Source organism: Mus musculus, chromosome 4, assembly GCF_000001635.26.
Source record: "Mus musculus strain C57BL/6J chromosome 4, GRCm38.p6 C57BL/6J".
NCBI classification, from domain to species: domain Eukaryota; kingdom Metazoa; phylum Chordata; class Mammalia; order Rodentia; family Muridae; genus Mus; species Mus musculus.
In genome coordinates, this window is record NC_000070.6 from 134,571,305 (window position 1) to 134,583,346 (window position 12,042).

At 52.9% G+C, this 12,042-nt stretch overlaps 1 protein-coding gene across 3 annotated transcripts in view; it reads right to left on the minus strand.

Annotated features, from left to right (window-relative positions):
* Man1c1 (mannosidase, alpha, class 1C, member 1) overlaps positions 1-12,042 on the minus strand; it is a 142,601-nt gene that overhangs the window by 9,615 nt on the left and 120,944 nt on the right. For all 3 annotated transcript variants that reach the window (NM_207237.3, XM_006538757.4, XM_011250232.3), the window contains exons 6-8: positions 9,467-9,584; positions 6,982-7,075; positions 4,636-4,751 (exon numbers count right to left, since the gene is read on the minus strand). In NM_207237.3, coding sequence (NP_997120.1) covers positions 4,636-4,751; positions 6,982-7,075; positions 9,467-9,584 — 328 coding nt within the window. The remainder of the gene's footprint in view (positions 1-4,635; positions 4,752-6,981; positions 7,076-9,466; positions 9,585-12,042) is intronic.

The following is a 12,042-nucleotide window of genomic DNA, read 5'->3' on the forward strand; positions in this document are numbered from 1 at the left end:
CCATGTGCATGCTCATGTGTGCACTGGCACATGTGGTGTGGATATGCTTATAATGTGTGCACATATGTGTGGAGGCCAGAGGCCAGTCACAGGCGGTTCTCAAGAGCTGCCCACCTTGGTTTGTTTGTTTGTTTGGTTTGGTTTGGTTTTTTTCAAGACATGTTTTTTTCCATGTAGCCATGGCTGTCCTGGGACTCATTCTGTAAACCAGGCTAGCCTTTAACTTAGCAATTCTCCTGCCTCTGCCTCCCAAATGCTGGGATTAAAGGTGTGTGCTGCCACCACCCGGCTCCATTTTGCTTTTTAGAGACAGAGTCTCTCATTGGGATCTGGAGCTTGTTGACTAGACTAGCCGTCAGGTAAGACTCCCCCCTCCTCTGCCCGGACACCCACCTCTGCCTCCTCAGCTCTGAGGTTACGAATGTACGCCGCCACGCTGGGCTCTTTATGTAGGATATGGTGAGGAACTTGGGTCCTTGCCCTTGCGAGGTAAGCATTTTACAGGCTGAAACCTTCCCTTAGCTCCAACTAAAGCCAAGAGTGAGATGCGGGCTCTGGGTGAGGTGTCCGGGCAAGGCTCAAGCCACAAGACATGGTACTGAGGTTGGTGGTAGTGAGGGGTATCTAGGTATCTCGGAGCCACTTCCCAGTTTTCTATAGACTCACTTGGCTCATCTGTACAATGGGAACACAAGCTCACAGGATGCTGGTAGGGCCTGAAGGAAGAGGCACTGTGACCTGGCCAGTTCCTTCCTATGTTTTTTGGGAAGCCCACCCAAGTCCACCTATAGGGACCCAGGTGACTTAAAGCCAGCCAGTGCAGTAAAAAACAGCTAGGTATTTCCCAGTCTCCATTTCATTATCTTTAAGGTGGAGCTAACACGGGGACCTAATAGATTTCTCTACAGGAGGTCACAGTGGCGAGATCTTCCTTGGCTCCCTTAAGTGTCCTCTTATGACGCTCAAGGGTGTGTCTATGAGGTGCCTTGAACTCTCCCACTCACCCCCACAGACACAAGTTAAACCTTCAGGTTCTCAGCCCTGGCCTGCACAGGGATCCCTGAGAAGCTCCAGAGAACCATTTCTGGGCCACCCCAACGTCCTGGCACCACTGCTGGGGTGCAGCCTGAGAAGGGGGTCTGAGTCTCCTCAGCGATTCCAACGTGCCAGCAAGGCTGAGAGGACCACTAGAGCATTCTTCAAAGTCTCAGACCTGCCAGAGGCCTGTCCGTCACTCAGGGTCTGCAGCCCCAGGCTCCTTCCAGGAGATCAAATGTGGGAACTGAGTTCTCTCTACTCAGCCATGCTTTCTGAGGCTCCCAGACTGCTTAAATAATTCATGGTCATCTCTCCCCGCAACCACGCTGTGCCCTAAGGGCCGGGAGTCAGTGCGCTCTCGTTAACGTCCTGTTTACTCTGCAGAGAGCAGCAGAAAGAGAAGAACCTAACCCCTGACAGAGGACGCTGGCCAGAGCCAAGGGCAGACAGGGGCCAAGGCGAGGTTAGCTGAACTGCACCGTTTCATGACACAGAGTCTGGTGCCAGGGAGCCGGGTAGAGAAATCTCACCCCTGAGATTTCCAAACCCACAGTTTAAGAGGTCCATGGCTCTAGATGCTTTTATAAGCACTGCTATTTCTGGGCAGACTCATACTATCAGGTGGTGCTTAGAGAGCATCCATCCCCTAGTCCATGCGTCGTCCATCCACGTATTCACATCGATCTACCCCTCCCCCACTGTATCCATCCTATCTGCTCACATCAATTCACCAACATCCACTCATCTATTCACCAACGCATCCACCCATGCGTAGCTAATGTGCCGTCTACCCATCAGCTCATCCATGCATGGATCCACTCATTCAACTGTTCCTATCAATCTATCATCCACGTATTTACTCGTCCATCCATTGGCCCAGCTCTCTACCCCCCAAACACACACCGACTCACACACACATCTGCTCGACCATTTGAACTGTTCACATGCATCCACCCACTCCTACATCTACCAGTCCAGGTGTCCATTTGTCCATCCTTTTATCTGTCGGTCAGGATGCCCATACCAGTCCAGATGTGTGTATATGTGTGGCCCAGGGAGTGGCACTATTAGAAGTTGTGGCCTTGTTTGGAGTAGGTGTGTCACTGTGGGTTTGGGCTTTAAGCCCCCCATCCTAGCTTCCTGGAAGTCAGTCTTCTGTTTGCCTTTGGAACAAGATGTAACCTCTCAGCCCTTCCTGCACCATGCCTGCCTGGATGCTGCCATGTTCCTGCCTCGATGATAATGGACTGAACCTCTGACCCTGTAAACCAGCCCCAATTAAATGTTGTTCTTATAAGAGTTGCCTTGGGAGCCGGGCGTGGTGGCGCATGCCTTTAATCCCAGCACTCGGGAGGCAGAGGCAGGCGGATTTCTGAGTTCGAGGCCAGCCTGGTCTACAAAGTGAGTTCCAGGATAGCCAGGGCTATCCAGAGAAACCCTGTCTCGAAAAAACCAAAAAAAAAAAAAAAAAAAAAAAAAAAAAAAAAAGAGTTGCCTTGGTCATGGTATCTGTTCACAGCAGTAAAACCTTAACTAAGATACCACCCATCTACTCATCCAACTATTCACATCTATCTACAATCTATATACCCATTTATATATCCATCCATCGTCCATCCATCTACCCATCTGTTTATACCAATCTGTCAACTCATCCACCCATCCATCCCTCAATGCAACTATTTACATCTATCCATCCATCCACCCAATCATCCATCATCCATCCCCCCACCCATCCACCAATCCACCCATCCACCCACTCATCCATCCATCCATCCATCCATCCATCCATCCATCCATCCACCCACCCACCCATCCATCCATCCATCCATCCCCCCATCCCCCCATCCATCCATCCATCCACCCACCCATCCATCCATCCATCCACCCATCCATCCATCCATCCATCCATCCATCCCCCCACCCACCCATCCACCCACCCATCCACCCACCCATCCACCCACCCACCCACTCAGTCTTGTCCATCACTCTGCATCTGCTCATTCCTGTAACAATTACTGTGTGCCCACCATGTGCCAGTCTGTTTCAGGAGTGAGGCATATGGGGTAAACACGGAGACCGGATTATTGGTTCTAGAGAACTCACGCTGTATTGGGGGGAAGATCAAATGTGTGCAAACAATCATTTCAGAGTCTGTTACGAGTGAAGAAGAGAACAAGCCTGGGTGTGTGCTGGAGAGGCTGAAAGGTCATCTCAGTAGCATATGAGTGAAGAGTTGGCCAGTCTGAAGGACCTGGCTATCCGAATGGCATTCTGGGTGGAGGGGACAGACACAGAGTGAGTGATACAGTCCTGGGACTGGCAGGGTCCCAACCAGGTGGGGCCTCACGGATGAAGGAGAGGGTCCTGGTTAACTCTAGGAGTAAGAAGAGCTGGCCAGGACAGGAACAACTCATCCATGGTTGCTGTGTGGAGAACCGCTTCAGACACGGGGCAGAGGGGAGGAAGGAGCTCACTTTAAAGGACATGAGGCGGTGTTTCTGAGCGAGGTGATCAGACAACGAATCCAACCCAACGCCTGTCTCCTGCTTCCTCTTTCCTAGCGAGGCTGGGATGGTGCATCCCTTACAATCCCAGCACTCATGGTAGACAGATCTCTGTGAGTTCAAGGCCAGCCTGGTCTACAGAGGGAATGCTAAGAGAGCCAGGGCTACACAGAAAAGCTCTGACTCAAAAAAAAATGTATTTCTGATTTATGATTTTTACTTTATGTGCTTGAGTGTTTTACCTGCATGTATGTCTGTGTACCATGTGCATGCCTGGTGCCCAGGGAGGTCAGAGGATGGCACTGGATCCCGGAACCGGAGATACAGACAGTTGTGAGCCACCGTATGGGTACTGGGAAGTGAACCCAGATCCTCTGGACGAGCAGCCGGGGCTCCTAACCACCGAGCCATCTCTCCAGCCCCTGAATGTGCTTCTTTACCAGCAGGGCTCACCGGCATCCATAGCTCCAGCTCCCCAACTCCCTTTTCTAAGTTTTCCTCTCTCTGAGCAGGGCGGGGGGTGGGGGAACCTCACCCCAGGCTCCCACTCCTCTTCACTCCACACCCCCTGAGTAGACCAGCAGTGACATTAACTCTGACAGTTCAGTGCCCTGTGGCCGTGGGCAAGTGTCCTTGCTCTCTGAACCTCACCTTGCACCCACATGCTGAGAAGGGACACAAGGGCATGCTCCACACATCCAGGATGTCACTCTCTCTCCTGAAGTGTCACCTCTGCTTTACAGAACGACAGCTGAAGATCACGCTTGGAAGCCCCCCGGGGGCTCCTGGCTGCCATCTGGGCTTTGGCACATTAGCAGAAGCCCAGAGACCCCTGGGGGAGGGCTTAAGCCGAGCTTTCTAGAGCAGACTGTCACTTCCTATGAGATCTTGGACAAATGGCCTGACCTGCCGGAGCCCGGGCTTCTGAGCATGGGGGAGGGATGCGCAGATGTCTGTGGAGCCTGGGGAGCTATCAGTGTTGCTGGTGAGGCCTTCCCGGTCGGTCTCTCCCTGCCCACTCTGCGACCTCGCCCAGGGTCCCCAGGGGTGACGGCTGCCCACTCGGTGGGTAGTGGGAAGCTTTGCTTACCTCCAAGGCTTCGTAGTACATATTTTTAGCCTCCATATCTGTTTTGGCTGACATCAACCAGGACTTGATCAAATATTCATAAAAACTGTCCCCAAGTCCTCCTACCGAGACATGATCTGCAAGGAAAGGATGACAAGGGGGGGTTAGCATATCTGCCACTGGCTCGGTTCAAACGGTGACCTCCGTGGCCTGAGCTAGGCTTGGGGTGGAGCCAGCATCCGTTCAGATGTCATCCAGTCCCACTAGGGTAGGGTGAAGGGACCCGGCTGGGAACCAGGACATCTTGAGACAGGTGTCCTGTATCCACACCTGGGGTCCTCGGGGCCATAGTTCATCTGACCTTAGCAGGATGATGACACAGGGCCCTGGTTATTAACTATAAAGGGCCGATTTATTCCTCTCGTCTCCCCCACCTCCCTCTCTCTTTTTGTCCTGGAAGACCAGGCTGGCCTTGAACTCCCAGAAATCTACCTGCCTCTGCCTCCCCAGTGCTGGGATTAAGGACATGTGTTTTTCATTTTTTATTAAACATTTATAATTGAATACTAGGAAATACATATAAATGTATATATTCCATATGCATTTGTGTGTTTGTGGGTGTGTCTTCATCTGGTGGCAGACAGTTCACAGGTATGACTGGTTTCTGCCATACCTAGCAGTGACTGCTGGGCCTTCATAAGAGGCTGGGGAAAGGGAGCAAGAGTTCAGACCCGAGTTCAGACCGAGTCACAGAGCTCCTCAGGAAACCAAGTTGGTTTGTGTGGGTCAAGGCAGTGGGAGCTGAAAGGGAGGGTTGAGGTCCTCTCTGTCTGGGGATGGTGGGCCCCTGCTGCAGCTATGTGGTGTTTGTGTGACATGTATATTGTTGGCATGTATGTGTATTTTTGTGTGTGCTTTTATACAGTGTATGTGTTGTTTTGCGCCTGTGTTTTTGTGTATGCATGTGTCTGTGTGGTGTGCGTTTGTATGTGGTGCGTAGGTGCAGTATGTCTGTATATATGTGTGTGGGTCTGTGTGGCTTATGTCTGTGTACTTGTGCATGTGTGCATGCATGGGTCTGTGTGATGTATGTCCATGTGTATGCTGTGGCATGTGTTTGTGTAGGACTGTGTGGTTTATATCTTTGTGTCTGGTGTGTGTGTATATGTGTGGTGTGTTTGTGCATATGTGTGGGTCTATATGGCATATGGCTGTGTGTATGTATATAAGTGTGCTGTGTGTTGTGTATATGTATGGATCTTTGTTGTGTATATCTGTGTGTGTGTTTGGAGCCCAGTGGATTACCCTGGGTAGATCTAAGCTGTAGGAGGAGTTGGGTCTCCTGAGAGGCTGAAGCCAGGTGTGGAGAGTCTGGGAAGCAGGCAGGAGCAGAGGCTGGGTGGCCTGAGCTGTGGCCCTAACTCTTTCCCCTTCATCTGTCATTTCTGAGGTTGCAAATGATATAACACACACACACACACACACACACACACACACACACACACACACACACACACACACAGAGCCTGAAAGTGCAGTTCCTGCTGACTGACCACATGGCTGAGCCTTTGACACTCTCCCAGAGCCTGGCTCTTCCACAGTAAGCTCAGCAGGCTCTGCGGGCCTGGTCAACTCTCCGTCCAGTCCCACTCTATCTGTGGCTAGGACTTGGGGGAAGCCCCACAGGTGTTTGACAAAGTTGCAAGGTGTGAAGCCACACACCCATCATCTCAGCACTTGGGGTGTGGAGGCAGGAGGACTCAAAGCCAGCCTGGGCTACCTGAAGACCTTATCTCAAAAAGTCTTTAAACAGTAGGGCTGTGGTGGTGCATGCCTTTGATCCCAGCATTCAAGAGGCAGAGGCAGAGGCAGGAAGGCAGATCTTTGAGTTCAAGGCCAGCCTAATCTAAAGATGGAGTTCCAGAATAGCCTGGGCTAATTCTTTAAATTGAAAACGCCCAGGACTGATTCAAGGAAGTTAAAATATAGTGGTAAGTGATTTTTAGATCACTGCCTAGTTTGTCCCCACCTAAAATTTTATCTCAATCAAAGCTGGAGGTGGGAACCAGATCAAAGGGGTGGGGGGAGCTCCCCGGGCCCTTTCCTGCAGTCACTTCTGAATGATGGCCTTAAGTGGGACATTCCTGCAAGTCTGGATAATGGAGGAGGGTGCAGGGCTGCTGAGAGAGATGGATGCTAAGGCGGCTGGGAAGAGTTGGGCACACATGTAGGTAGGTAGGTGCTGGCATGTCCAGGCTGGTGAATCCAGAGCTGGTGCCCGACCCCGGCTCTCAGCCGGAGCCTGCTAGGATTCAGGAAGCCCGAATGGGAACCCACGGGAGGAGAAGCCACAGGGCCAGTACTTACGCTGCACCCAGTTTCCACTCGTGGGGCTGAGGAAGTTGGGGTAGAGACCGAAGGGTTTGTCAATCTCCCTGAGGACCTTGCGGATATGTTTGACCTGTGAGAGACACCAGGCGCAGTCACTTTCCTGAAGAAGTCATCGATTCTCCACCCACGAGGATAACACACATAGTTTTCAGATGCATATGGGGGTTAAAGCTTTCTGGTTGTGGGGGAGACAGTGAAAAGAGCCCCAGGTTCTGTGCCTGCACACAGAGCATGGTGGGATGGAGCCAAGTGCAGCCTGACTCACCATCCCTTTGCTGACTGCTCTGCCTGCAACAGCCCTATCCTGGGCTGGCTACCTGCCAGTACCTCCCCTGCAGACCACTCTGGGGGAGGAGTTTCAGATGAGTGGCGGTAGCTATCTTGTTAGCTACATTTCCTTCTTTTAAAGACAGGGTCTCATGTAGCTCAAGTTGACCTTGACCTCTTAATCTTCCGCCTCCACCCTGAGTGTTGGGGTCATAGACGTGTATGACCACGTCCTACTTATGACTGCTCTGGATCAAACCCAGGGCTTCGCGTATGCTAGGCAAACACCACTGATGGAGCCCCAGCCCAGCCCATGTAAGTTAGCAGAGAGCTGGGGCACGAACCAGGTCGTTCCGAGTCCTTGGACTCTCTGTATTCCTTGTCCTGCATGGAACAGCCCTTGAGTCCAATACAGACGCAGAGAGCTAGGCAAGCACACGGCAGAGGCTGGGCTTGCAGCCTCCAGGATTGCACGTGGCCGGAGGTGCAATGGAGAACTTTTCCCTGATGTCCACTAGAACTGGACTCTCTGGGAGAGCCACACTGCCCCCCGCCCACCCCACAGATAAACTGGCACAAAGGGGCAGCTGAGAGGTTGAGCCCTCAGCGTCATCGTCAGTCTTCCTTTACCTCAGAGGCGCTTGGCTTTGCCTCATTGGACCTCGGGTCCCTTTAAGGCAGCATAGACCAGGAGAGGGACAGGAAGATTCTCTGTGCCAATCGTCTTATGCTCCCCTGTCCTGGTGGGACCCAGGGAAGCAGGCTATATTAGCTCTCCAGGAGGGGGCAGGGTGCTGTAAAACTTTGACTGCTAATAATCGCCTCTGCGGGAGGCGTGACTAGGGGGGGACGAAAATAGCTGAAGTATGCAAATGGAGAGCGATGGAGGGACTGGGAGTCTGGAGCTGCAGCCTGTAGCCAGCTGTGGGCCAGGGAAGAGAGAGGCTGAAGAGTTCCCGGCCCGGTTCTCAGTTTTATCACTCACAAGCTGGCTGCCCCGGGGCAGGTGATTCAGCCTCTCTGGATCTCATTCCACCCTCAGTTAGATTGGGTTGGCAGAAAACACCCCTCCCCCCACCACTGCCATCCCCCTCCCCCACCGCTGCCACCCCCCTTCCCTCGCTGGGGCTTAAGATAAAACCTGCCCAGCACATGGTACGGGCCAGTGTGCACTCTTGGGGAACCTTTTCCTGAGCTGGCCAGGGCGTCCCAGGGAAGTCCATCTGGCGGGTAGTGTGAACAGAAAGCCAGAGCTGGCTTAGGGTCAGAGAGCATGGCATTGGGCAGTGTGGTTAGACTCATCTGAGTGGCCATACCCTGGATAGGTAAGGGTAGGGGCAAGAGGCAGGTCAGAGGCACCAATCAAGGGGGCAGGAAGCTTGTCCTGATGTCTCTGTCCTGATGGATTCCCACACAGAGGACACAGTGGCCCCAAATCTAGTATTAAGGAACACTGGGCATCATATGAATGTGCAGACTCCAGGGCCTGGGGCAAGCAAAGGCTTCCTTCCAGCTGCTTGGCGTGGTGGTGGATATGCTCGGAGAACAGCTGGTGGCCCAAGACAGTGTGTGGCCATTTCAGAGGGACAGTGGGACCCCAAAGGTTGTTCTTAGAGGGGTCTGGAAGGGGCTTATGTGTACACTGACTTCTTTTGGATTCAGGATTAAATCTGAATCCAGATGTTCGCTTGTGGATTGCCCAGGACTGTAGCCCCTTCTGGAGAGCATCCCAGGGACAGGTACGGGCAATCATCAGGACGCACTTCCCAGCACCCATGTAGCCTTGGGCAGCCAAGAACAGTGTCGAGGAAGCCGCTCTGCCAGCCTGCTGCCAGCTCGAGCCAGACAGCACCTGGGAGGAAAAGGCGGGGAGATCTCACATTGAGAAAAGCTAAATGTCCCTGGAAAGGGACTCGCACACCACCGCCTGTTCCTGCCAGGATGCGGAGCCTGGCTCTCAGTCACAGTCTCCAGATTTCACAGGCTCACAGATCTGCCACCAGCCCGTGCACCAGCACAAGCCTCGCTGGCAGAGTTCTGGTGGCTTCTGTTTCCCTCCCTGCCACCTGGTGTTGGGCACAGTTGGTTCTCCCACTAGTTACTGCTTCAAGAGTGGTGGCTGGGGTCTGCAAACCTCAACTGCAGACACTTGCCCTCTATCCCTTGGAGTGTGTGTGTGGGGGGGAGAACTCACCTTTTCTGCAAAGACTGGATTGCCAGAGAGTTCAGTGAGATGCAGGAATTCCAAGTGCAGGGACCCAAACTCGGCCAGGATGCTGCTGCTGCCTGCCGTGGCCCAGCCCCAGCTACCGCTGAAAAGACATCAGCTCTGTCACCCTGCTGGCTCCTTGGCTGAGAGCGGCAGCAGCTGTGGTACAGGGTGGTGCCTGCTGTGTGCCAGGCACCTCGGCTAATCCTCCTGGGCCCCACCATATGGATGGCACCGAAGCTGGTGAGGGGTGGGACCTGGTGAAGGTGGTCTGAGCCCATGCCACAGTCTTTGTTCCTCCCAAGCAGTCTCTATAGTGTTTGGGGTGTTGTGTCTGTGGTGAAATTTGCAGGTGACATTGATGGTGTCGTTGAGAAGCCCCAAAGCCCCACAGGACACTCAATGATCATTTTTAGAGACACCCCGAAACACACACAGACTTTTGCCTGCCCTTTAATCTAGGGTCCTATAAGCCCCAGACTGGACTGCTGGACCCAAGGAAGCTGGGAGTGAGGAGTGAAAGAAGTAGGGCCCTCATAGCCAAGGCTAGCCTCTCATGAACATGTCAGTCATGTTCTAGCCCTGTGCTTGCAGGAGGCTCTGATGTCCACTTCAGCGTCTAGGGCTATGGGAAGAAAATTCTCAGCATGTGAGTTATCTTCCCATCTTCCCTTCTAGAGACAAAGGATCAGGCCAGAGTCAGACACTTTCCGCCAGTCACCAGTCTGTGCGGCAGCTGGGCCCTACAGAAAGCAGCACCGAGCCAGCCGAGGCCTCTGCCTGCATTGCCCCACCCTTTGAGGGGGAGCTTCCCAGACCTCTCTGCCTGCTGCACCCTGGAACCAGAAGGTGGGGGCACGGTGCTGCTCAGCTGGCGAGCTCAGACAAGCCCTTGAATCCTGTGTGCCTCAGTTTCTGTCTCTATATGGCAGAATGAGGCCAACCGCTTCTTGCCATTGCCTCCCCAGGCTCAGGCTTCTGTGGGGGCCAAGAAAGTAAGGGCGGGGGTTGTTAAGGACTGCTGTGGGCAAGACCAAGGCTTCAGAGGACCATGTCTCAGATTCCACATGCATATCTTCACTACTTTCTCACAGGATTATTTAGGTTTCCAAGGGGACAGGCATTCTACAGAGAGTTAGTGAAGACTCAGGGAGAGAGCAAGACACAGCAGGCACCTCCCCTCTGCAGGCCCTGGGTGGCTGTGTCGCCTTTGGGGGGTTTCTCTGCTCTCCTGCTGCCTCGGAACCCGCTGCTGTCCATCCACCTCCACAGATGGAGATGACTTGGGAAGGCAGTGTGGGGTGGGGAGGTGCCTGGGGGCCATACTTCTGAAGGCCCAAGGCCTCACAGGCCACTCTAAGCTCTGCCCGTGCCCTGTATCGGTCTCTGGTGCTCTGGCAGAGAAGAAGAGACGATTCTTTCAGGTAGCTCAGCCTCCCAGGTAGCCTGCCTGCTTGCTTGCTTTTTAGACATTATTTCACTAGGTAGACCAGGCTATGCTGAAACTCACTCTGTAGATCAAGCTGGCCTTGAACTCAGAGATCTGACTACCTCTGCCTCCAGAGTGAGTGCTGGGATCAAAGGCGTGTGCACCCTCATTCCCTTCCAGCCTCCAGTGAGTTCTGGACTCACTGTCCACCACACAGGCCTCTCTGTTCTCTCTCCTGGCTTCCCTCAGTCACCTGCCCCAGAGACTTCAGGTAGTAGGGAGAGCATGCGAATGTGCGTAGGGGTGGGAGTGAATGGTGGGGGGAGCTTTGTCACTCTGCCTAGTCACTGGCTTTCTCTATGTCCCAGACCAGGGGTCCTCAGGAGTGCCCCTCCACTTAACTAGACCTCAGCTTCCTCCTCCCTTAAACCAAGGTGCTCAGCCTCACGGAGCTATTGTGAGGCATCAATTATGCACGTGACCTTCATCTTTATCAGTATGTAATTATGCATATGTAAGTGACAATACACTTCTAACGGGAGCCAGGTGACTTTGGTATCTTATTTTACCTTCACCCAACTCTATTAGCAGATACTGTGATCTTCCTGTCATAGGTAGGAATATTTAGGCTCAGAGAGGGGGAGGCACTTTTTCAATGTCACACAGAAAGCTGTAGAGCTGAATCTAAATACTAGGTACTAAACACAACCACAGCATTCTGGAGGGGAGAGGGGTCATCCTACCAGCTCTGTGACCCAGTGGACCAACAGTAAGATTTTCACTTCTCTCCTTTCCCCTGGCAAGGTTGCTCTACAGTACCCTCGCTGCTTGGTTAACCTCTTGTGTATGGTGTAATCATGACAGCCAGAGCTGAGTTCAAATACTAACTTTACTCAGTTGCTGCGTGACTTTGGGGGCATTACTGCACTTCTCTGAGCCTCGTTTTCTTTCCTGGCAAAAAAGAGGTCCTTCCCGGTGGTTAGAAAGGAAAGTTCTCTGTTGTGGGCTCACAGGGTGCCTGTGTGCTCAAAAGCTGCTAGCAGTTATGTAGCTGTGTTTACACAGGTTTAGAGGGAGAACACCCCAGTAAAAGTACATTGGATAACTGCGGGAGGCCGTGTATGGATTTGAG